At 35.1% G+C, this 26,619-nt stretch overlaps 1 protein-coding gene and 1 non-coding gene across 4 annotated transcripts in view; one reads left to right on the top strand and one right to left on the bottom strand.

The window, feature by feature from the left end:
* Nucleotides 1–26,619, bottom strand: part of CADM2 (cell adhesion molecule 2) — a 1,073,367-nt gene that overhangs the window by 255,473 nt on the left and 791,275 nt on the right. For all 3 annotated transcript variants that reach the window (XM_045501674.1, XM_045501677.1, XM_045501676.1), the window contains one exon: nucleotides 10,190–10,339. In XM_045501674.1, coding sequence (XP_045357630.1) covers nucleotides 10,190–10,339 — 150 coding nt within the window. The remainder of the gene's footprint in view (nucleotides 1–10,189; nucleotides 10,340–26,619) is intronic.
* On the top strand, nucleotides 20,046–20,153 carry LOC123576232. Its single transcript, XR_006701252.1, has one exon. It is a non-coding gene; the product is annotated as a U6 spliceosomal RNA (small nuclear RNA).

The raw sequence follows: 26,619 nt of genomic DNA, 5'->3' as shown, positions 1-26,619 counted from the left end.
ATCAGTATGTCACCAGGAAATTAGTTCTCTGTGCAGTATACCATTACTTCACATATTTGACAAATAATACATAATAGTTTATTTACAACTGTTTCTTTAAATAAATTCATTTTATCCAAATAGTATATTTTCAGTCATGTGTATTTCAAGTGAAATGACTTTTCCCTAGGCTCATGGAGGACATATTTACCAATTATTTTGGAATTTCACCTCCTCAATGATGAGGCTTACTATGAAATAAGTAGAATTGTATTTATCTACCTGTGGAATGCTTGACCCAATACTTCCCCCCTACATCATCCACCATCTCTATATATAGATGGTACATGACAACTTGCTACTTGAGGTCAAAATCCATATTGTATTTACTTTCGTAGTTCCAACGCCCAGTATAACTCCTGGGACATCACGGTGTTTCAAGAATAGAACTGAAATTGTGACTTGGAAATTTTTTTAAGTATTAAATCTGCTTAGACATTTATAGAATAAGGGCACTTACTTAGTGAAAACCTCCTTTCTCTGGTAACTATTAATTCCCCAAATTGAGGATCTGAAATACCACAAAAGATACCAAAGCATTTCCCCAAAACCTGGTTGGTCATTGTTTGCATTTTTTAAATTGCTTTGGGAGATGGAAACAGATGACACAATGGTGGCGACTATCCACCTAACCTGACTCTACCCATCATCCCACTTCTACTGCCATCATCATAAAAAGTGGTATTCCTCAGGTGGTTTATGATCATTTTAATAAATCCTGACTACGTACTGACTCTATATATCTTACTAATATATTAATATACTTATTATGTTCCCAGAAACATATATAATTAGAAGATAAAGGGAATCTAACTTTAACCAAGACAAGCTTTCTTTTTAGTAGCTCTTATTCAACATGGAAAGGACTACTAAAAAATCAATGAGCTACAATAACTATAAACAACCAGGCATAGTACTTATCACACTTTAGATAGTTAGCAAATATTCATTGAATGAATGGTTGGATAAACACACAAGCTAATCACCAGAAGTTAGAATAAAATATTTTGAATATTCTTCTCTTTGTAGGGTTTGCTAAAAAAATATTAGTGCAATGTACAATAACTAAGAGCACTTAGTTCAGGAATTTGCTCAATCTCAGAGACCTACAACTACCTAATTTATTTGTATTATATTTCACTTTTATTTTAAAACTAAAAGCATTATAAAAAAGTAGTAACATTAGTAAAACAGTTTTCTCTAAAATATAATATCAATTATGGAAAGTATGCTGAATTCCAAAATATCCAAGAATTAACATTTCCTGAAAGCATTCAGGCATACATATGTGCTTTTGAATGTCCAAGTTACAAATGTTGATGCTATTATAACTTAATCTACCTTATGCCAGTAAAATTTATAGTGTATGTGGTTATCTATGTTTCTCTTGAAATTGCTGGACTTAAACTACACTAGAGTAAACAAATTAAAAAAGTATATTATGTACAACTGAAGATTTTGCTTATGCTTAATGAAAATTTCCAATAATGGCATTGTCATTAGCAGATTAAGTGAAAGGTAATTGTTTCTTTACAAATATCTACTAGCACAGAGTTTAATATATATATTAAATTTGAGGAATATAACATTGAAAAAAATTAATATGTTTTGGAAACAATACTATTACTTATTTCTCCCCAAAAGAAATAATTCTATTGAAGGTAGTTGTGAGTGTAAAGTGATGCAAAGTTTTCCATAGAAATTGTCTTTACTGAAAACTGGATAAGAAAACTTTGTGCATGATAAGTAGCGATGGTTACTTCCTGCATATCCTTCCAGATATATGTGTTTCTTTTCCTGCTCTTTGCTCTGAGAGAGTAAACTACCCAGGATCCCTTGACTTATGGATTCCATTTGGGCTCAGACCATGGGAAGCATTGTCAAGGTATCAGAAGGTTGGAAGAAACAGAGATCAATTGACATATTTCTATAGGCCACCCTTCCAAACCAGTTATAGCTTCTAATCAGAAGCTTCCTCTCACAATCATAGCTTTTGCTTTTTCATCACCCTTTCAGGCCCGACGGTAGGCTGGTTTCTTACCATTGCTAGCTCCTGGGTGCTGTATTATCTTGACCAGTTCCTTTACATATGCCTATACCTATCTGTAAATAGTGTGCTCATTCTTTATTACCTCGACTATAATTTTTTTAATAGTAACTTGATTCATATTCATTTAATATGCATGCATTTGCTAGAAAATCTGCTAATGCATATGAAATGACTGTGGTATGATGGAGTTGAAATATGAAATAACGTGTGCTCAGGAGATCTACTACTAAGAAGGTGATTTGGTGGGGGGTGGGGGGTGCGCCTGGGTGGCTCAGTTGGTTAAGTGACCAACTTCGGCTCAGGTCATGATCTCACAGTTCGTGGTTTCGAGCCCCACGGCAGGATCTGTGCTGACATCTCAGAACCTGGAGCCTGCTTCCGATTCTGTGTCTTCCTCTCTCTCTGCTCCTCCCCCTGCTTGCAGCCTGCCTCTCTCTCTCTCTCTCTCAAAAATAAACAAACATTAAAAAATAAAAAAAAAGAAGTTGACTTGGGAGTAAAGACCTAAAAGAAGTGATAATTTCCACAGGAAATTAAGAAAAAACCCCACAATAAAATGAAGTCCTTACCAGAATGATCCAGCATAAAGTGAATTAGGCTCATCCCAAGAAAACTCAGGCTCATCATTGTCTTGTCATTTACTACTCAAGTTATTCAAATCTGCATATATAAAATGGGACCTTGTACATAAAACGGGACTGCCCACTGTACAGGGTTGTTGTGAATACAGTGAGAAAATGTAAACCTAAAGGTTTTTTAAAAATTTGTATTGTGTACCTTTAAGTTGTCATCATTAATTCCATGTCTTTATTGTAACTTATACATATTATTTGAAAAAAAATATTTTAAGAAAGCAAAAAGAAGGGTAATGTTGGCCACTTTAATAACTGCTTTATTGAGTTAATTTTTAATATTTTAAAGTCTGTCACATTGATGGAAACCAGTCGTGGGTATAGACACTGTCAGGTGGTACTGGTTGGCATGGAGCCAGGAAATCTTGTGCTTTCATTTGAGGTTCATCTCATTTTTCTTCTCCTTATCACTCCTTGTTCTAAGACACTTTATTCATGTTCTTTCTCTCCCACTGCCCCCAATATTAATGTAAAATTATCGGCAGAATAATTAGATAATTAACACCAGTGATTTTTGGTTACGCCGCTAGTAAAATTTTATTTTCATTCCTTTAGTTATGAAATTTCCTTCAGGAAATATTTGAGAATCATTCAAACATAATTGAAAAAAAGCAAAGTTACTGTGAAGAGAAATATCACAAAAAGTTATGTATTTTACATTTTTATATAAAACAAATACAAGCACATAGAGATATGTCTGTTTAATGCATACACTATGCACCCTTGGAGATGTTTGTCCAAGGTATTTTTTGTCAATAATAGGAAGGAATTGAAGTGTTTTTTTCCTGAGCATTAAGTGATCAGATTGTAGTACTTCAATTGTTTTTTCCCCCCACACCTGCAGAGAAACAGACGCAATGATCTAATTGATTTTTTCATTTCCATTGCCAAATGCCACACAGCATTCCTGTGGTGTGTCAATGAATAACACTCCCTATTCTCTCTGTCTCCTTATACCCACTCTATTCCAAATGCTTACCTACTATTAATAACAGATGTGGTAAGATATGTGCAAAAAGAAAGAGAAGAAGGACATACATAGCAAATGAATGAATGAGCTATGTCTAGTCTCAGTCGCTCTGACCCATTAGAACCTGTAAAACATCCTATTGAGTTTTATTTTCTATTTAGATCTGCAGGTTCTTAAGTGTTATAGAAAAAAGGCTTCATATAGCAACTATGCAGGAATGAAATCGAATTGTTATGAAATATTTACTTCATAGGTTAATGATTTTTGGTGTTCAGATACACAGAAAGTAGACAGGGAAATTGTTTAAAATGCAGTTCTGATCCAAACACTGGAACATCTGATTTGGTCACGTATCGATGAACCCCTTTTATTACTCTGCTAATTGGGGTCAGAAGCAAGATTAGAAGCCAGATCTGACTCCTGTGTCTGATGCAATGTTCCCATTAAAGCTATGCAACTTACACAGCAAAAATTTGTTTATTTAATATTCAATACATTTTCACGATGACCTAGGGTTGTCTCCGTTGGAAAATACATATTCTACTAGCTGAGGCTGGAATTGCATGAGGTCTATTATGGCATCTAAAGAGTGAATCAACATCTAGGACGGTGCTTTTCAAAATAGTAACCACTAGTCACACATGCCTGTTGAGTACTTGAAATGTGGCTAGTGTGACTGAGAAACTAAATTTTGATTTTATTTAATTTTTATTTAACTTAAATTTAAATATTCACATGTGGCTGCTGGCTACAGAATTTTGTTCTGCAAAGATATAGAACATTGTCCTTGTTTTGGAAAATTCTCTTGGGCAGTGCTGACTATAATTTATCCCTCTGTCTTACTCTATGTGTATCTTCAACATTTTGAAAGGAACTCCTGCTCTTTATCTAAAAGGCAGCTGCCAATATCAATGGTAGAGGCCACTTGTGTTATACTTAACCCGACCGGGTGCCAGATGCCTTTGTTCTCAGGGGCATTCTGGTGAAAACTGACACAGAGGTCATACCTGGATTCAAATGTCTTCACTACCCATCATTAGCCGATTGTCTGTGGACAATTTTCCTTGAGAGTTTGATCCTTAGTTCTCCGCTTGTAAATGAGGAGGCTACTGATCATATTAAATGTGTGCAAGGTGGCAAAAGCCCGAGTTTTTATTGCTGAATTCACTGCTTTCCCCCTTATTTTACCTGAATGAGAAATCTTATGATATTAGTTTCACCATAGCCAATTCCCAACCCCCCCCCCCCCACCACACACACACCTATCTCCATCTGAGAAGAGATTCCTGAATATTCACATTTAACCTCCCTTACAGAGACTACCAGGAATGGGCTTCAGCTTAATTCTCCTTTAGCTGACCAACAACTGTCCACTCACAGCGTGTTTTTCTTTAGCTAATAATTCCAAGTAAACAAGAAAGGTTTCCCAGTTTGAACTGGGCCAATGGGCTGACATCCTGAGTTCTTTGTTCAACCCTCATAGGCTGGAAGGACCCTTCCAGACCTGTGTCTTCAGGTAGCATGAAAAACTTCTCGGAACATGTTTTGGGGCTCATAGCAGCAGTGACAATGTCAATGAGAAGCACTTGTTCCATTCTTCTGGGCCACTTGCCCTCTTTCCTTTTCTCCCTTCCTTCTCAATAACCTATGTCAGTACAAAAACCTAAGTTTAGGGATACAGAACTTTTGTGAAAATTTACTTGCTTAACCCAAAGCTTTTCAACTTCAGCTGCGTTTCTTAAAGTTTATTTTGAGAGACAGAGAGAAAGAGAGAGAGAGCAGGGGAAGGGGAGAGAGAGAGAGAGAGAGAGAGAGAGAGAGAGAGAGAGAGAGAATCCCAAGCAGGCTCTGCACTCTCAGCGCAGAGCCCTACGCGGGGCTCAATGCAGTGCTCCATCCCACCAAAGGTGAGATCGTGACCTGAGCAGGAATCAGTCAGGGCTTAACCAACTGAGCATTCAGGCACCCCAACCTCAGCTGCATTTTAAAAGCACCTGAGACACAATTAAAACACTGTGATACTGTATACCCTTCAAAACTTCTGTTTTGAAAGCTCCTGAAAACAATAGGCAACATAATATGAGACAGAAATAAGCACAGAATTAAGGAGGGAGCCTTTATGTAACAGTAGCAGCCACCTGCAAAAGGTGGTGCAATCAGAGACACAGACAATCACTCATTTTTTCTATTGTTCTCCTGAGCAGTTGTCACTTGCACAGCATGTGTGTGTTACTCCAGTCATGCTAACCCATGCTCAGCTTCTGTACTTAGGCTCTGGCACAATGTAGCATGTTTGTTTGCTCAAGATAAGCTTTAAGACTGAAGTGAGGCGGGTAAATGTGGACAAAAAGATGATGTGGGACAAACCGTGATTTGGCATCGTCAAAAAATGCTTTCATTTTCAAACTCTTGCATTTGATGGACATCACTGTCAAAGATCCCTTCCACTGAGACATCACAAAGGAACTGAACCAATGACTTGTGAGGGAACACACGTTAGACTGCCATTCATGAAAGGGTATTTTATGCACAACTTTCTGTTATTCTGTTGCAACAGATTTTTAAAACCATAATAGAGTTAGAATTAGAAAAAATATAATATCAAAACTAGAAACTGGCTATACTACATTCACACACATACACACACGGAGGCTTTTTTCAACATGACTCTAAGCTATCATAGCAATTGGTAAAGAAAAAAATAAAATAAAGCAAGTTCACACTACAACAACTCATATGATCAGATATTGTGATTTTATGGCAATAAGATGCAGGAATATGTTGCTATATATCCCAGATATAACATGATGGATTTTTTCTCACCATAATTATCCCTCAGGAAAGAGGGGCTGCCTTGTTTCTAAGTCTTTGCATTTCTTGTATTACAAGCTCTTTTTTTTTTTTTTTTTTCAACAAGATCCTAACACATTAGCCTGAAATACCCTGAATCAATTCTGGTTTTAGATGTTCTATAAAGGATAACTTATAGAATCACTGTAAGAGGAGGCAAAGACATTTTGTATAGATTTTGTTTTTGTGCCTGAGGAGTTGACCTCACCACTGTAGATGTCACTGTAAACATGCCTCTCAAAAATCTCCTTAAAAAGCAGGACAATATGTTGGTACATCGTGGAGGTCATTATTATACTCCTGCAGGATGAATGAACAACAAAAAATTGTTCTGGTGTCATAAAAAATCATAGTTGTTTCTTGGGACAAATTTCTCATCGATAACATCCTACACTTTGAAAAAGCACTGCTAAGTAAGATGATTTCCTTAAATGCCAGGATGGAAAAGCAATGTCCCTAAATGAATATATGTTTTTCTTTTAAATATGCACATATAATCAGATCAACAAATTAAATAGTTTTAAGTATATATTTCATTGTTCCATGATTATCTTTAAAGGACTGTGGCCCCCAAAACATTTTCTCTTGCTTTATACCATTGAGAAAACAAGAGATTTTCTTAAAATTGATGTCACCTTATATTTGGGCATATATGTTTAAATACTTATTTACAAATACTTGTAAGCAACTAATATTAAAAGCAAAAAGAGTTTGTTGAATCTCTGTGTGACTCTTATATAGTTTCTTTTTTAACCAACGTGACTTCATTCTTTGAAAAGCAACAGAGATCACTGGTTTTAAACAGCAATCACAAATTCCTCCAAACACCGTAAAGGAGCAAAGAAAAGTAAACACTGAACGCATTTTTTCAAGGAGATGTGCCATCACTACCCCAAAAGCACTAGTAGATTTAAAACCAAATATAAAGCTTACATAATATTAGCATGATAAAATGTAGATATATTTTTTACTAAAACCAGTGAAATCAAAAGTCTTTAAGCTTCATTTTCACTTATACAACTTTCATTCCGATTGAATATACTTGAGATACAAGCTACTTTTTGTGGTTTTATTTATGAAATTGTAAAATAATTAATTCACAAAATCAAATTTTTACTCTTGAATAATATACTTTCTTTAAGCTTTAAACTATCGCATTAGATTTTTCTCATATTTATCAAATTGCAAAGAGATATTTTATAGTCTCATAAAATCTGTTAAAAACTTCTAAATGGGATAAAAGAGTCCTTAATAAGAAGCATTAAATAATCAATAATATTAATAGGAATTAAAATTGTATTAATACTGTTATAGTGAGTGTTTAGCAGATGAAGGCTTTAAAATTCATTTTCAGGCTCTCTAAAATATTCTTAAAGTACCAAAACAAAACAAAACAAAACAAAACAAAACAAAAAAAAAAAAAAAAAAGAAATGTCTACTACTACAAGTCCCTGTTAAATATGAATGATTTCACATCAAACACTCTTAATCAAAACATGAGAAATATAAATATGGAGTCAACACATTGGCTTTAAGTCTGGTCAATATTTTTTTTTTTTAATTTTTTTTTCAACATTTATTTATTTTTGGGACCGAGAGAGACAGAGCATGAACGGGGGAGGGGCAGAGAGAGAGGGAGACACAGAATCGGAAACAGGCTCCAGGCTCTGGGCCATCAGCCCAGAGCCTGACGCGGGGCTGGAACTCACGGACCGCGAGATCGTGACCTGGCTGAAGTCGGACACTTAACCGACTGCGCCACCCAGGCGCCCCAAGTCTGGTCAATATTTAACTCACAATCTTTAAATGACAATATTAACTTTAAATCTCACATGACTGTGAGACATTTAGCCCCTTCCTTGTGCTCCTATGAAAATATGGCCTTTAGTGATATCTGCTGCATTTGTCTTTTAAATAGCAAAATAAAACAATAAATAAAAACTCTTTCTAAGTAATATACTTCTATAGAAATGCTAGCCTGACCTTCTGTGATACTTAACTTTATGTGACAACTAATTAATTAGACCACAGTACCCAGATATTTGGTCAAATGCCAACCTGGATATTGCTGTGAAGGTATATTTAGATGAGATTACATTGAAGTCAGTACACTTTGAGTAAAGCAGATTAGCCTGCATAATGTGGTCTTGTTCAATCAGTTGAAACCTTAAGAGGAAACATGTAAGGTCCCTGGAAGAAGGGATTTTTTCTTCAGACTGCCTTAAGACTTGAGCTGCAATATTGACTCTTCCCTGGTCTCCAGTCTGCTGGCCTGCCTTGCATATTTCAGGCTTGCTAGCCTCCACAATCACTGGAGCCAGTTTTTTAGTCTCACTCTTCCTCTCTCACTCTCCATCTCTCTCTGTCTCTCTGTCTCTGTCCTTCTCTCTCTGTAGATAGCTATAATGTCTCTATGCATCTATGTATCTATCAAGATAGAGAATACTTGTCCCCTAACAATGTACTCTAAAATATATTTTGTTCATGTGTTTATTGTCTGTCCCCTACTGGACCGTATGTCCCTATAAAGGCAGATATTTTATCTGTTTGTTCACTAACTCTAATGCCTTTTACAAAGGAAAACTCAAAAAAAAAATTGAGTCAATAAATTCGATTTTTAGCCAATCTTTCATTATATATTAAAGTTGAAAATAATTAAAATTTTCATTTTAAATTTGAAGTACATCAAAGAGAAAAACTAGTGAGGTAAAAAACATAGTGAATTTCTATCTTAGGGGGAATGGGCACATTTATTGGACTAATTTGACTACACTTTAAACATTAAAATGGAGCTGATTTCAAATTTTCTTACTGTTATCTACACAGATTCATAAGAAATCCAGATATTAAGACCATGTTGAAGAGCTGATATATAGATATTTATATTCTATATAATTTAAATAATCTAAAGCAACAGCTCCTTATTTTTGTTATAGTTCATGAACTCGTTTCCCCCCCGACGTCACCCCAGCGCTTATAATAATGGATGAAGGCTTGGAAATTCAGTGTATAATTTTAGTTGTTTGCTTGAATTAAATATTATGAATTTCATTAGTTTCCAAAAAAGTTTAATCAAAACCTATCATCCAATTAGGAGCCCAGTTAATTAATGAAGTCTAACTCAACTTGAAGTAAATACAGCTTTTTAATTTCAGTTTATTTTGAAACATGCAGATACTTAAATTTATTATGGGAATGGTTTCTACAATTCTTACTTTCAAGCCCATTCATAAGAATAATGTCACAAAACTTTCCAAAATCATACAGCATCTTGTAAATATATTAAACTAAGTTTAATTAAAAAAAAATTATATTACCTAGAGTGAGGAAAAAGCATTTAATCTATACAGAAGGCAATTACAAGAATGAAGGCATATGATATCTAGAGAGAATATAATGGTTAAGAGAAGGCATAAAATGATTTTTGAAATAGAACTGTAACTGTTTATTTTATTAAAAAGTTGACATAGGTTATCTTTAGTGTTTATGACTTGCAAACTAAAGTATTTAATATTTAACATGTTTAAATACAAGCAGTGGCAGTTTTGTAATCAAAACGAATAATTTGAATCATCTTAGAAAAATAAATTCATTATAATTAGGATATTTCAGAATATGATTAAAACATTTAAAAGAAAATGTATTCACCTTTCTTGTCATCAAAGTACAGAGTCTGTTGAGCTGGATTTGACCACTGGAGGGAGGTGTTATCATTTTGATCAACCCTGCAGGTCAAAATCGCAGTTCCACCTTCAACAACCGTTACATTCTGTGTTAGTGGAAACTGCCCTTGGCTGCCTAAAAGGGGATTAAAGAAAATGTTGATTAAATGAGAGTTATAAAATGATTAACTTCCCAAGAACTATGTTGGACTTCTTACTCCAAATAAAATTTAAACCAACCAAACAACAACATAACTATATATTACAAAAAGACAGAAAAAAAATAATTGAAAGTCCTTAATTAGAGGACAAGACTCCTTCATACTCCCTTATATGTTCCAGAAAACCTTCTTTTCTTCCTAGGCACACATGAAGATTTATATGCAAATAGTAACATGATTGTCATTAATTTCCTTTGGCCTTGCATTAATAATATGGAGTGGTTCTAGTCATCTTTGAAGATACGGCACTGGAATAATTTTGGCTGAATTGAACTCTCTAATGCAGGAGAGGAAACACATAAGACACTTCCCTGGTAGCTTTTATAATCCTGAATAAAGTCTATGAAATATGGATACTGGAACTTTAGATTCAATTTCTGATAACATAAGAAAAAAAAAAAGAATCCTATTTTATCAGAGCTTCTTGTAGATGCAGCTGTTTTTAGAAACACAAAATGTGTTGGGGAAAACAATGTAAGTATTTTTCAAGAAGTGTTCATCTTGTGGAATATCCATCAAAATCTTAAAGAGATTAACTTAGGAGAAGTGATAATATTCTCCTTTGTTCCTTTTTCTTGTTTCCTGATTTCCCCAATGAATATATATTTCTTTTATAATCAAGAAAAAAACCTGTATTTCAAATGACCCTTTGTTCCTTTTTCTTGTTTCCTGATTTCCCCAATGAATATATATTTCTTTTATAATCAAGAAAAAAAAACATATTTCAAATGACCCTTGTCAAATCAGATCATTAGAATATAATCAAGTTTTCTATCTTCCTAAGTATCATACTAATTTATTAAGATAATTCATATAATAACTTTACTTAGTAAGAACACTTCTAATAGTTAAAACAAAACTCATGCACATGGAAACATAATACATAAATTTCATTCTAGTAAGATGATCTGGAGATGAGCTCTGCCAAATCCAGTAACAATTATCAACATGGGTAAAAAATGACTTTCCAGAGCCAGGTTAAAATACTATTATGTGAGCAAGGTAGTTCATTAAGTCAAGGATAATTTACATATGCAAGAACATTATGATGACTTAATCACACCCATGAAATATATTTCTCTTTTCTTCTTTCGTTTTGTAATGATTCTATCATTACTACAAGCACCACTTGAGGTTATGCTGGAGCTATTGGCATAAAGGATCTTATTACCAAGAAGCCTGTTGATTGGCACCGTAAGAGACAGAAGAGCCTGAAGGGGAAAATTTCTTTCCAGACCTAAGTGACACAAGCACAGAGGTTCATGACCATGTTATATAATTAAGCCTATCAAGTATAAAATCTGATATCAGTAGCTTTGTCTTCTCAATGCCAACCTCTTAGAGTCACTATGGCAACTCCCCAGGATATCTCCCTGTAATCTTTAGGGTGGAGTTTTTAAATTGAGGTTAGGAGATGTCTGGAATAAATTCTTTGATAGTTGACTTAAAAGTCAACAGGAGCCAGAGTGGGATGTGTTTTGCCTTCAGCTCAGAGGTGACCTCTAGCAGGGAAACGTGGAGAACTATCAATCTTGTGAAGTGAGGTGAGGCGAAAACCACATAAGAGAAAACATGAGCTAAAACAGAAAGAAGGAATAATTACCAGAGTTATCAGATGAGCAGCTCATAAATATGAAGCTCAGAATGATTTTAAGATATTTTGCTCAAATTCCCAGGCATTGATGTAACACATAAATTGAACAAGCTGGGGGAGGTGGGATTCTTTAAGTAGTAAAAAGCACACAGCTGCTAATAAGAATACACAGTTCACCCCAGATAACAATTTGACTATCAACTGGTACATAAATAATATCGTCCCTTCTTTAAAGAAGTGGAAAAAGAGCAGTGATGCTTGCAATAATTTCATCCACTACATTTGCAAAATAATTTTCAAAACATCCCCATAAGAAAATCTTATCCTTCTCATTTCACAGATGGGTAAACTGACACTGGGAGGTTAAGTGATTTTCCATGGTGAAACAAAGTCAATGAACCATTTGGAGTTTGTTCTGAAAGTTGAGAATTTTATTCTTATTTTTCCACAAGGGCTGCTGAGCCATAGTAACTTTGTCACTATTTGCTTAAGTGTGAATTAGACAACAACAACAAAATAAATGAGTAAACCCTTTGACAATGAAATTTCCAATTCCATACCTAGCCGAGCTATGCCCTCATAAATTTCAGTTATAACATTAAAATCAAATAACAGAGGATGTCAATAGCAAGTGCTCTTAAATATCCTATCCTATTCAAAACTTACTTTGGACAATAATTTCCTTAGTAAATCTTTCCTTACTGGCCTATAGAAGAAAGAAAGTAATAATTGTTAGGGTCTTCTACATGCCAGGTACTGTATATACACTAGTATACCTACACCTGTCCTTTCAGGTAGGAGATTAGGACAGCTTCCCTCCATCTTCTCCCCACATAGATTCTGACTTTAAAGTATTATGACTTCTGTTCCCTGGGACCTGCAGCCTAAAATCCCTGCAGTCAAATAATTTAGTTTTTCCCAATAGAGAGCAAACTCATGTGGAGAATCTACTAATCTTAAATACCCTTAGGATATGTGGTTTCCAAAATCAATTCAAAAGCCAGTTTTGTAGGCAGTCAAACTTCTTCTCAAGCTTTGAATTGCCTTTTACTTCTGGTTATAACCTGGAGAGAGCATCAGGTTAACTGCTACTTTTCTCTTTTAACTCCTTGTGGCTCAAGTTTGTCATTTAATCCCATTTCAGAGAGTCTTTCCAAAGAAGATAACAATTTTCCCAATTAGAAAAATTAGTGTGTTACCAAATTAAGGATTCATTTGCAATGCAATCATCAGACAAATATTTTGGAGGACCTACTACATTCCTTGCCTTGTATGAATTAACATCTGAAAGATGCAGAGGAAGAGAAACGTGCTAAGGAGACTGCATAGTTCAGAAACTTTGGGAGAGGGTGTGATAGCAAGGGAGAAGGCAGTGTAGGTGTGGTATATAACTCATTATTTTTTTCCTATCTGTGAGAACTTGTGAGATGCTTTGGTCATACCATTTGGGGCCTTACTGTAAAATTATCCTTTCTCTGGCTGAGCTCAGCACCATCCTAGATTTCAGAGGAGTTATTCTTATCAAACAAGTTTATGATCATCTTTAAAGGAAACAAACTTCCAATTTAGAATTGTAGAAGCTGGGTATTTTTCTATTTTTCCAGGCAGCTTATGGCCTTCATTTTCCTCCTCCCTTCCTTGTATTTATTCCCTTTCATTATTTGCATAAATATCAGTCTCCTTTGCTTGTTCCCAGGCTAATTAAAGGGCAGGTGATGAGGTTGTCTTCCTTATCTTTGAATCAGCTGCATTGCTTAACATTCTGTATTGTGAGTTGGAACTCCTAGTGGGTGCTCATTGTCCAAAATGAAGCATCTTTGCAGGGTAGAGGCTGGTATTTGTAGGGGAACTTGTGACAGTAGAATGACCAGAATAACTCAAGTCTGTAGCATTTGTTCATGGTCAAAATAGAGGGGCAGAAGGAGAGACTGATTCTTCACCAAGAAAAAAAATATATATATGGAAAATTTACATTTCAAAACCCTTATTAGTAGAATATCTTAAGACAGTTTTTATGAAGTTCTAATTGAAAATCACGAGGAGTGTACATAAGATATAACAGATTGTGGTCTAGAACAGACACATCTAATACCATTGTCAGCCCCCAAAGTGAGACATAAAAAGACAGACCGTGCCAAATTTATGCTCCAGAAGGGGAAAAGCATAAAAGATAATAACTTTTCTTGAATATGAAGTATAATAAGCCCTAACTAAGCCCTTTTAGGTAGACAGACCTCTGAAATGGAAATATTTTTTTTTTCAACGTTTATTTATTTTTGGGACAGAGAGAGACAGAGCATGAATGGGGGAGGGGCAGAGAGAGAGGGAGACACAGAATCCGAAACAGGCTCCAGGCTCTGAGCCATCAGCCCAGAGCCCGACGCGGGGCTCGAACTCACGGACCGCGAGATCGTGACCTGGCTGAAGTCGGACGCTTAACCGACTGCGCCACCCAGGCGCCCCTGAAATGGAAATATTTTACCTTCCCTTCCTGGTCCAAGTTCCCTTGCTTCAACATCCATTTTAACAGTACCCTTCCTCTATCATCTCATCCTCCACAAGCACTAAGCCAATGGTACATGTAAGAAAAATAAAGCTAAGCTTATCTGAGCCTTCACAATATTCTAGGCACTATTTTAAGTGCATTTCTTTTATTAGTGATTTACGTTTCATGCCAACCTTGTTGTTATCTCTGCCTTGAAGATGTGGGAACTAATGCAAAGAGAGTTCAAATAATGTGCCCACAGCCACACAGCTAGAAAGCACAGCAGCTAGGTTTTGAACTCTTGTACTTTGTCTTCAAACCTCATGTGCTTGACCAAAAAAATGCTTTGAAAATAAAGTGAACTTAATTGTGACTAACTTATAAAACAAGCATAGAGTTTGGAGTCAAACAATTCAAAGCTGCATGTAGAACTTTTATATCTTTTTTTTCATTAATTTTTATTTGAGAGAAAGAGAGAGAGAGAGAGAGAACACACAAGTGGGGAAGAGTGGCAGAGGGATAGAAAATCTCAAGAGTAAATCTGAAGCAGGCCCCATGCCCAGCAGAGAGCCTGATATGGGGCTCGATCCCAAGACTGTGAGATCATGGCCAGAGCTGACATCAAGAGTCAGATGTTCAATCCACTGAGCCATCCATGTGTCCCCTTTTACATCTATTTTAAATAACTGAAGGAACACTTGAAATTCAAGTAAAAGTTGTGATATGCTAGAGCTGAGTCATAACAGCTCAGGAGAGTCAACTCTTCTCTCTTTTGCTAAATGACATGCCTTGGTAGCTGGAAATGGACCACACTGAGAATCTTTTCACTATGGAAACTGGCAAACAACTCAAGTCAGTGTTTTTTCCCACAGAGCCAGGTGTTAAACATTTATAGAACACCACTGGAAAAGCTACCTTTGATGTCTCTTGTTGGGAGTATTGCATACATATATAGCATAAATAAAGTTTTTATTTCTTTCTGAAAACCAATGAACTCTTTCTAATGTAATATAGTTCATTTTTGAAGTTCTTTTCTTCAAATTCTGAGTATCTTCAGTCTTTCTCCCCCTTTACCTTCACATCATTTTCCAAGAGGCCTTTTCTCCTCCCACCCACCAGTATTCAATAAAAGTCCCTTAAATGATCTTTTTCCCTCTATTCTGTTGAACTAATACTCTTCATAGTCTGCCAAGTTTATTTCTAACCAGTATCAGTGATTGAAAACCATTTAGGTTAGTTTCAGTAGTTAAATGGAAACAATTTGCTAATTTATTGCTGTGAAAGACACTTTAATGAAGAGCAATTATTCAATAGCCTGCAAAGATGGCTCTTTTGACCCTGTCTTTAAATAGCAGACAGAGAAGCTGCCATTATTCCTTCCATGTTTCCATTTCTCACGTACTTAGGGAAAAACGGTGCAAACCTTTCCCTGTCTAGATTAGGAATTACCAAACTCAAAATCAAATGAACTGAGTCTTGACTCTTGTTGGCCTCAGTTGACCTCAGTTAGTTACGGGCTGTCCTTGCTTCACACATTTCAAGAATGCTTTCATTGACTGACCACCAAGAACCTAGCACACTGTCAATAGTACATAAAGAAGCAAATTCTAAGTTAATGGCCACCTGGACCTTGCTGACAGGCTGTGATGTGCCATTACCGTGGAGAGGCAAAGCAGCAAAGGGAGATCTTTGAAGCCAGCAGTATTGTTGAAAGAGAGCAGACAGTCAAAGATGCATGTTTGAACACTGATCCCAAAACACGGCTCTGCTTCCAAAAACGGCATCATTCAAGCCTTGCTATCTCTTGAATGGATGATGAGTGAAGGCAATGGTTTTCTCCATCTCTCTCCCTGCGCTAAAGATTAAATGTGGGCCACAACAGTGGATCAGTGCACATTGTGCATGAGTGCTTACTTACCAAGAGCAATAATCACCTGAGATATATCTAGACAGACAGGCAGAGGTTGAGTCTCTGCACATCTGAGAGGGAGTGAGTTACAGTCAGTGATTTTTCAGGGTAAATGATCAAATTTTGTGGGCTATTTAACAGGAACTGAGGACCCTCATTATTTTTCTTCCTGAAAATGAGCACAACTTTCTCAAAGGAAGAACCAGCTTTAACAACAGTGAAGGAGAACAAATAAAAACAAGATGTGAAGAGAATTTGAGATATAGTTTTTCAATAGGAAAGCATGAACTTCTCATGAGATAAGCAATGTCACCTATTTTGATCCTTCATTTTAGAAAATATTTATACTTAATGAAAACTGTCAGTGAAGCCTACAAAATCATTTAATTAAGTAGAGTTATCGGCATCTGAATCAAATGGCATGCATAATGTTTTGGCTTGTTTTTAAATATTTTTGTGTCCTCTCTAAAACTGCATTTTATTTTTAAGTTTATAAAAAAAAAGTTTGAGAGACAAAGAGCACGTGCAGGGGAGGGGTAGAGAGAAAATCCTAAGCAGGCTCCATGCCTTCAGTGCAGAACTGGAGAGGGGCTCGATTCCACAAACCAGGAGATCGCCACCTGAGCTGAGATCAAGAGTCGGGCGCTTAACCGATTGAGTCACCCAGGTGCTCCCAGAACCTCATTTGAAATGCAAAATACTGGTTTCATATTAAGGTTCTCATATTTGGGTTATGAAAAGCAGAAGGGCCAAATGGGATCAGTAGATACACAATATGCTAAAGGATCTGAAATACAAGAAATGACAGGAATAGGCAATTTATTTTTAACTGAAATACAAAGGCACCTTACTATGCTTTAGGTCTTTCCCTCAACTCTTCCCAGCTTTGTATTTCTCTCCCTCCCCACTCCATCTCTTCTGTTCAATCAACAGGTCTGAGATTTATACAAAGAACCTGAATCTTAGAAAGTTCAAGATCATTCTTATTGCTTAGAGTCTAAAAATATATCTAAATGCACACACAGCATGCTATTACTTCCACTAAATTACTGAAGGCATTCTAAACAAATAACCTTCTAATGTGAAAGTTGTGGCTCAGTAGTTGTGTGTACTGAAACACATATTGCATACTAAAGCCTATTGGATTGAAAAGCACAAATGCTATTAATGCAAGCTTAAAATTCTCAAGAGAAGTGCAATAAATGCTCTATCATGTGAGAAAGGAAATTGGAGGAAAGATTAAGACTGATAACTAAGTGCAAAATGTTTCCACTTTTGGAATGTTCCTCTGTTCCCATGAATATTTAGAATTCTCTAGTAATTTTCCCGTGATTTCATTCTAGCACTTAGGTTTGTTCTGAACAACTTTAAGTATTTCTGTTTTCCTAGGTTACCACATCATTTATTTTTCTCTGACTGTATCCTTTCAGGATTCAGCTTGCCTTATAGGGATAACACCTGGTATCCACCTTCTGTGCCACCCTCTGCCCAGCCACTATGGAGCATGGCCATCAGTCTGGTACTGCTTGCCAGTTTCCATAGAGACAGGAAGCACTTTGGAGACCTGTGTTCCATTGCAACTGCCAGACCAAGGCAGGAAAGAAACAAAGCTGGCGGGCAGTGGGTCTTGCAAGGCCAGGAAGGTTGGAAGGGCTTTCTCTTTCTGATATCGGACCATAACAGTGCCAAATTGGCAGGTTCAACAGTTACAATCCTGTAGACCAGATTCTGGTGTTCACTGTGGCCATTGTGAGCGACCCATTCTGCTCCCAACTCCTGGAGCAGAATCTCTGTGTACTCAAAGTTTGGCCCAGGGCCTTTGTTGGCTTCTGATCCATGACAAAAGGCTCTTTCAGATTTACAGTGGCTCCCACAGCTCCTGACCCAGAGAATCATAATTCTCCTGTAGAAATTTCACCTCTCTTTCCCTTTTCTAGAATGTGATAATAGGTTTTCCTGGACATTCATAGCAAACCAGGAAACCGATGGGATTACCATTGGATTGTTTCCAATTAACCTACACAGTGACTGTGAGTGGGTGACCCAGTTAACTACATAACATCATATCAAAACTAGTTACTATTTGCTGTGTCTATGATAGGATTTGTAATTAAGAGTCAATTCTTGATTATTAGAATCAGGGCTGGTTCTGAAGAAATGTATAATGTAGGTGAAATATAACATCAGTGCCTTTCCCTACATTTCAAAATGCTTTTGTGAGATTGTATACTTCAGCCTTCTGTATTATAAATATTCCCAGCAGTTATTTTTTTCTACCCAAAGTAGATTTCTTAAATTTCTTCCATTAATTTTATATTACTTAGCCATATCACAAAATCTATGTTTTCCTTAATTTACAGAATTCTAAGTTTAAGATAATATTTACAATATCCTGGGAAATGCTATTTTATAGCTGCTTTATGTCCTTGCTTACTGGTTGTATTGCTTTAGTATGTTTTAAAACATTATGTGATTTTTAGGGGCCCCTGGGTGGCTCAGTAGGTTAAGCGCCCGACTTTGGCTTAGGTCATGATCTCACGGTTCCTGAGTTGGAGCCCTGCATCAGGCTCTGTGCTGACAGCTCAGAGCCTTGAGTCTGCTTCAGATTCTGTGTCTCCCTCTCTCTGCCCCTCCCACATGCATTCTCTGTCTGTCTCTCAAAAATAAATAAAACATTAACATTTTTTTAACATTATCTGATTTTTTAAAAATATGCCCAACATTTTAAAAACTTATGTTTGTACAAAATCAGATCTTTTCATTCTTTGCTTCCTTTCTGCCTCTTATTCTGCAAAAACGCATAATAAACAAAACGTTGTTAACATATTAAGGACTTAGTATACCAGACTAAATAAAAATATATCGGGTTCTGCAACTGAAGTAGATTTTTGAAATAAAGGCTTTAAAATATATTTGTTTTCATTAATTTATCTATATTTAACTTATCTACTAAAGCGTTTTGAGTTTTCTCAAAAAGCAAACAGTAATTTATTGAATGGACATGATAGTTTTTCAAGGAAAAAAATGAACTTGATGAATTGTTCACATTTATTTCCTTAAAGCTGTTTTTCTTCCTATACATATATATCTTCAAGTATTGTAATGTGGAAAAATAGAAAGCAAAGGAAATAATTTTAAAATGAAAAGGAATGCTTTGTACATATTACAAAGCATTATAAAAGAATAAGAGAAATTTATAATTATTTTTATAACTTCATACAGGCTTACTTGGTAATTATCATGTGTGTATAAATTCATTTTATCTCTCTAGAATACTGCTTTCAGGGTGAATGAACATGACCTAGATAGAACTGACTAGCTTTACTTGCTAACTGATGAACATTTGAGAGGCAGCCTTCCAGAGAAAAGAAATTTATGACCACAATCACAGTCTGGTTCACAGGAAAGCTCAATCACGTAACTAAATTCTAAATTGAGATGTCAACCTGGAGGAAATATTCTGGAAAGGAACACACAGATGGTAGGACTCTTCTAAAGACAGGGTGAGGAATATAGTGCTGAATGTACAATAATCAATCTTTTGGAAGAAAAAAAAAAGTACTGGGTGGGACAGAAGTGTTTAAAATTGAAGTTTCTGGGAAAAACTTTAACCTGAGACTGAAAAGGGGGAAAGTGCTTGCTTCAGTAGCACACATACTAAAATTGGAACCAAACAGAGAAAATAAGCATGGCCTCTGTGCAAGGATGACAAGTGAGAAAGGGGAAAAATGACACCTATATTTTCCATTTCACCAAGTAGGTCTTACACAGTTCATATATTTAAAGAAAGTAACAAATTAAATTATATTATAATACATTTTACAATATATAATAGCCTCGAGGAAAATTAAAATTCCTAGTAACATTTCTAGGAGCAAATTAAATGCGAAAAATGCAAGAAAACAAAACAAGCATTATTAAACCCTAACTTCAAATACATAATGGTTTAAAAAATACAAAATGTAGCTATAAAAATAAAGTAAACAGAGAAAGGAAAGCTGTAAATTGAAGAGACATTGGACTTCAGTCTAGTTTTTATGCTGGCATTCCCTAATTTCAAATGAAAAAAATACACATACCAAATCAAATTAATTACTGCATAATATATTGTTGGTAATTAGTTATTTGACTTGGTTGTAGGAGATATATTTTGTTAATATCTTTCTTTTAGATTGCACCACATATTCACATACTCAGCAGCCATAAAATTATATTGACTATTAGCCAAGTTCTCTATACATTAAAATTCTTTTCATATTTTATTCTCCACAGAAAATTTAGTAATTGCATTGATATATTAAATAGAGATGTTCATGTAAAGAGCAACAAGATGTCTATTTGAATTTTAACTCTTTGGATTATGGGATATAATAGGAAATTTTGAGATGTTGTAGCTATAAGATACAACTAAGGAAAAATTGGGTATCAAACATGTCATCCAATAATGGACAATAAGTTTATATTAGACATATGAACTATATACATAAAAATATACAATGTTAATGCTTTATGAAACTTATCTTCACATTTGCAGTGGATTTTGCTTATAGGCTATACTTCATGACATTAATTTATTCAACAAATACATACTTTGTGCCTTGAATCTGTTTCAAATGGTAGGTGCTGGAGATACAATTGTGACAAACTAGAAATAATGTAAAATTTTATCTTTAGAATTTACAGCCTAAATTTAAACAGTAAAACAAGAAAACACAAATTTATAAAGGGAAGTCCTGATAAGAAGGTGGTGAAACTTCAGCTGAAACCTAAATGGGGAGAAAGACCTAGCCATTTAAAAATTGCCAGAGGACAAAAATGTTGGAGAGAAGTGGCCAGTATTCAAAAAGTAAGTTAGCTGATGTAGAAGATTCTAAGCAAGAGGTGGACTACTGAAGGAACTGAAAACAAAAAAGAAAGCAAAACAAAACAAAAACTAGTGAGTCTGGTGCATGAAAAGCAACAGACTAGATGGCCCAATGTAAAGTAGGAAAGAACATCAAGGCCAGATCATGCAGGGCTTTTTATGTCTTAATAAGGAGCTTGCTTTAATCTAACATGCAATGGCAAGCCACTGAAAGAACTGACTCAGCATACATTCTCAGAAGGTACTGTTTTCCTGCTAATTAATAATAATCCCCAAAGCAAGGATTTTTAATCTTAGAAAAGATTCACTATAAAAATAGTGTCTATAATCAAGAACCTTATTGAGAAAACATCAATGAATCCATTAACTCCTAGGATAATTTGTAAAGGTAACTAATCTTGGTATTTATTTTTAAATTTTACATTGTAAATGGAGACCCATCTTTTACTGACTTGAGCTTGTACTAAAACAGAATTGTTATGTACATTTCCATATCCCCCCACTCTTTGAGAGACCATTTATTCCTTATTTCCACTCTAAAATGTCATTGCTTTGGGAAGTTTCTTCTTATTAATAATGGAGAATTTCTGTTTTATTGCTTGCTTTAAAAACTGCAGTAGTGTCTGGGAGAAAGGAAAGTATTTCTGGTAAACTATCTATGGATGTACACATTATTTTTAAAAGTGTTCTTTTTCAAAGATGTATTTCTTTGAATGGATAACAATACAAAGCTTTCAAATAAATAATGAGTTCCCAAAGGACTGCAAAGAGAGGTAATAAATATTTGAATTTTTCTCTTGTATAAGAGTATCATTTATAAACTTTATAAAACAATTCTTCCTCTGATTAATATAATAGAAACGAGTGCTCTCTGCTCTAGTAACAGCATTTTTATGCCCAAGGAAACCATTAGTATAGAAACCTGATACATGTAGAAAGTTCTGATAGCAGGGGCAGATAAATATATTACTTTTCATTCTCTAACAGGCATAAGACATTGCCTTGGACATAGTGGGCACATAATTTCGAACACATGCACATGTGTTCAAAATGATATCACCTTAATTATGTAAGTATTGATCAGCATGTGGTAACATATAAATCAACTTGGAATATTCCCTAAAGAACAAGCTCTCTTTTGAAAAAAAAAATGTAATAACACAGTGGTTAATAGGATGTGTTTTTCACTGTTTGATCATTCCTGAATGCACAAATATTTCATTAATGTTGATTTCACCCATCTTGTCCATGTTTACAGGCTTTGATGTTCAAGTCCTTTGTAGTGCCACATTAGATCTAGGGGAACATTGCCCTATGAGAGCAAGTGGAAACTGCTGTGGGAAAATATTAAAATGAAAATTGATACTTTGTATAGATTTGTAGAGATAAGTCAGCTCAAAGAATTATATTTCTGATGAGTCAGAGAAGGAATTAATGCCATCTTCTCATAACTGTTTTTGGGGTTACTACTTTTCAAATCTGTTGATAGAAAATTATAATTAATTAGAATGTTTTAAATGGAAATTATTAAAATTAAACTCAATAAAATTAATTGATATGGAATTAAAAATATCTCAACTGATTCCTTAAATTTATTTATTTTTAAAATTTATTTATTTTTAATATTTATTTATTTTTGAGAGAGAGAGAGAGACAGTATGTGAGCAGGGAAGGAGCAGAGAGAGAAGGAGATACAGAACCCAAAGCAGGCTCTAGGCTCTGAGCTGTCAGCACAGCTTAGGTGCCCCTGATCTTTAAATTTAAAGAATGGATGTTCTGGAGAGATGGTTGCAAAATGATAACTGAAAAAAAATTATTCATAGCAAAACCAGTGTTCTCTTCACTACAATATCGTAAAGAACATGTTAACAGCTGGTTCTTAGTTTTTCCTTTAGTTTCAAGACATCCTAAAAAGTTGATTGTTGATTGGATTATCTTTGCTATTCAAGGAATTCATAGGTTATCTTGGATCCAAAATAAATGAGAACTGGGGAAGTGGCTATGTACTAGACTAAGCACCTACACTTCATTGTTGGGAATATTTATTAAATAATAAATTAGTATTGACTAAATGAAGTTGTACCAGAGAACAGGAACTGATGACATAATCTTGAGAAGGCTGTGTGCCTACGGAGGCATAAAAACTGAATAGATTCCAGAGCTGGAGGCTTCCCTGAGGGGTGGTACTAAATCGACTCAGTCTATTCTTGGATAAGGAGTAACTGTGCGCATTCAGAAGCATTTCAGGCAGTTACAAAGCCTCTGCTAGTTCTTGACACCCTTGTTGTATCACTTGTCTTGTGACCTTTGGATAAATTTGATGTTGGATAAAGCCTGTTGTGTAGCTCATGGATGTTATTGAATCCATGAAACCAAAAATTGAGCTGCCGCTCTAGTAAAGTGGGCACCACAACTATATCAGATTAACAACAAAATACCATTTCTGCCTAGTCTATCTGCTGAGGTAAAGACTCTTCCAATAAGAATAGAGTAGTCACATTATTCATGCTCAAAACTGTTCCTATTTGTCCGGTTTCCCTTCTATATCAGATTGAAATTAAATAGATTGCCATATTTCATGAAGTCCACGTATATAAATAAAACATAAATAGGGGCGCCTGGGTGGCTTGGTCTGTTAAGCCTCCGATTTCAGCTCAGGTCATGATCTCACAGTTCATGCGTTCAGCCCCGCAATGGGCTCTGTGCTGACAGCTCAGGGTCTGGAGCGAGCTACAGATTCTGTCTCCCACTCTCGCTGCCCCTCCTCTGCTCACACTCTCTCTCTCTCAAAAAAATGAATAAACTTAAAAAAATAAAAAAATAAATAAAACATAAATATTACAGAATGCACATTATTAATAATAGCTACCACATCTCATTGCTTAGATTTAGATATCTATTGAATGCTGTGTTTTTCAAAATTTGTATTAAGTCCCTGGAAGGTGCAGATTTTTAAAATTTAGAGCATTGAATATGATAAGCCATAGACTCAGGGATAATTGTAAAAAATCAAAAAGAAAACTGCAAGTATTTGGGGGTATTGGCAGCAACATGGGAATAAATACACATTCTGAATGCAACTATTTTTGAAGTAGCAAATGTATGTATGTATTTGTTAAAAATCAACATCATATTTAATAATAACTCATTAAGTTTGTATATGGGGCTATAATTCCAAATCTCACTACTGAAATTATTGACCAGCTGATCTTAAAGGTACATACAAAGATGACTACGAAAAAAAAATGTGGTACGTAATTTTTGACAAACTTTTTCTCACCATAACAATAATCAGCTCTTCATATTCAAAGGTCAAATCTCTATAAGTAAACTTCTAAATGCATGGAATCCATCATTACTCAAAATTATCTAATGAATGATAAAATCCAATAAAATATGCTCTTTGTTACAATTTGAATTTCATTAGTACTAAACTCATAATTTATAATGCTATGATAGTTACTTTAAAAATATATAATGCTTAGTTAATGAGGGAATTTGACGTGTAATGTGCTTCCTTATTTTTTCTTGATTAAGCTTGTGTAGCCCCAGGGCACAGGAAATATCGACTCATATGGCAGGGTTGATAAGCATCAACTCTCCCTGCTGACTTGGGCCAGCAAGCTGCTCATGAACCCAGCAGATGTTTCTACTATCTGGGCCAATGGAAACCTTATGGACCTTTTTTCCTTCATCTCCTCCCAGGAGCAAATGTTAACACAGCAGAAATTTGGATGCATGCCAAATAGAAAGCAGAAGGTTGGTGAGAAAATAGGGTACACACTTACCCATAAATAGTGGTCATCAGTGGTTTAAATTGAGTATTAAGCCATTTTTAATGGCTTATTTTTGTGCATTTTGCTACTTAATTTAACCATATCCCTATTAACACCTCTGTTTATAACATAACACAACAGCTTTTATTTAAGCACATAAATCTAATCCTGGAATGTGCTAGTTGTTTTAAGATATAAACCAGAAAAAAAAAAAATAATCTGCATATAAAAGTAGGACAACTGTTTATTCCTAATATTTGTTATATGAATGGAAAAACTGCCTAATTGTAGACTTGTGTATTACTAAACTTAATTTACAGTTTGTTGATGTCATGTTAAAAAGTAGCAAAAACAGGCTCAGTTTTGATTAAATTCCTAAGAAAAAAATAAAGGGTTAATCTTTATTGTGTATCATTCTCATTTAGTTGAATTTTAAATGTACACTCTCAAGAATGCAATCTGATTAAATTCATGTAGCTGTCCCTCATCTACCCCATCTGCCCACCATCACTCACACTGATCCAGTGAAGTGCCCATCAAGTTGTAAGATTTAGATTTTTGTTACCTGTATTCAAATTCTGTATTTTAGAATTCTCTCTTGCCTCTATAATTTTTCTCCTCTAACCAACATATTAATGTAAAGGGAAAAGTTTTAAGAGTTGAAGTATGTTTCTTAGACCCCAAAACTATGTACTTTCCCCATTTATTATAGTATCACAGGATATATTTCCTGTTGAGACTGGGATTAAAAAGTCGGGAAATAAGTTTGAATAGAGGAATAACGTTTCCTAATGTTCACTTATTCTAACTTCTTTGTTGAACACATACTATGACTAAGGCACATCATATGCAAATAAACTGAAATAGCAAGGAGAATAGGCATACTACATAGTATAATATTTGATAGGAGTTGTTTCAGTAAGGTCAACGTTGACAGTGTCCTGTAACACACTCAATTGACTCAAAAAGTGGTCCTGAGTGGCTGCTTGACAGAAGAATTGTTTTCATTTGTTTTCATGATTACTATAGAAAGAGCATGTCTGCGTTAAGTAGCTAAGAAATATAGGCAGTATTTTAAAATGCTTCCTGTGCATAGCACTTATGATAGGTGTGATTAGAAAAGACACTCACTCATATAACTATCCGATGCCAAACATTTAATAGTTTTCCCCCTTGTACTCTAATTGTCAGAAACTTAATTTTAAATTCCTTCAAGGATTTTATGGGTATTACTTAGCATTTTAAATGAGAATAGAAATTCTGGTCCAGAAACCTGGCAAACACGGCCATGAGACAGAGGTGCTATGGAGATTTAATTACCTACAAAAGTATTATTTGCAAGCTGTGCAAACAGTCTTTGGTTAAACAAGGAATCAAGATGATGGAGATTTCACATCTAAGTGAAACAAACACAGACACAATTTCTTGTTTTTATAATGAAAAAAGCCTCAACAAACAGACTATATTTCCATTCTCTATATTATCTTTGAGAAAGAAGACTTCAAAAACCTCTCAGAACACTCAGAATTAATTAAATAACATATAAAATCAAAGAATCAATGATAGG

Source organism: Leopardus geoffroyi, chromosome C2 (genome assembly GCF_018350155.1).
Source record: "Leopardus geoffroyi isolate Oge1 chromosome C2, O.geoffroyi_Oge1_pat1.0, whole genome shotgun sequence".
Classification (NCBI taxonomy): Eukaryota; Metazoa; Chordata; class Mammalia; order Carnivora; family Felidae; genus Leopardus; species Leopardus geoffroyi.
This window is presented reverse-complemented; position numbering and strand designations above follow the sequence as displayed.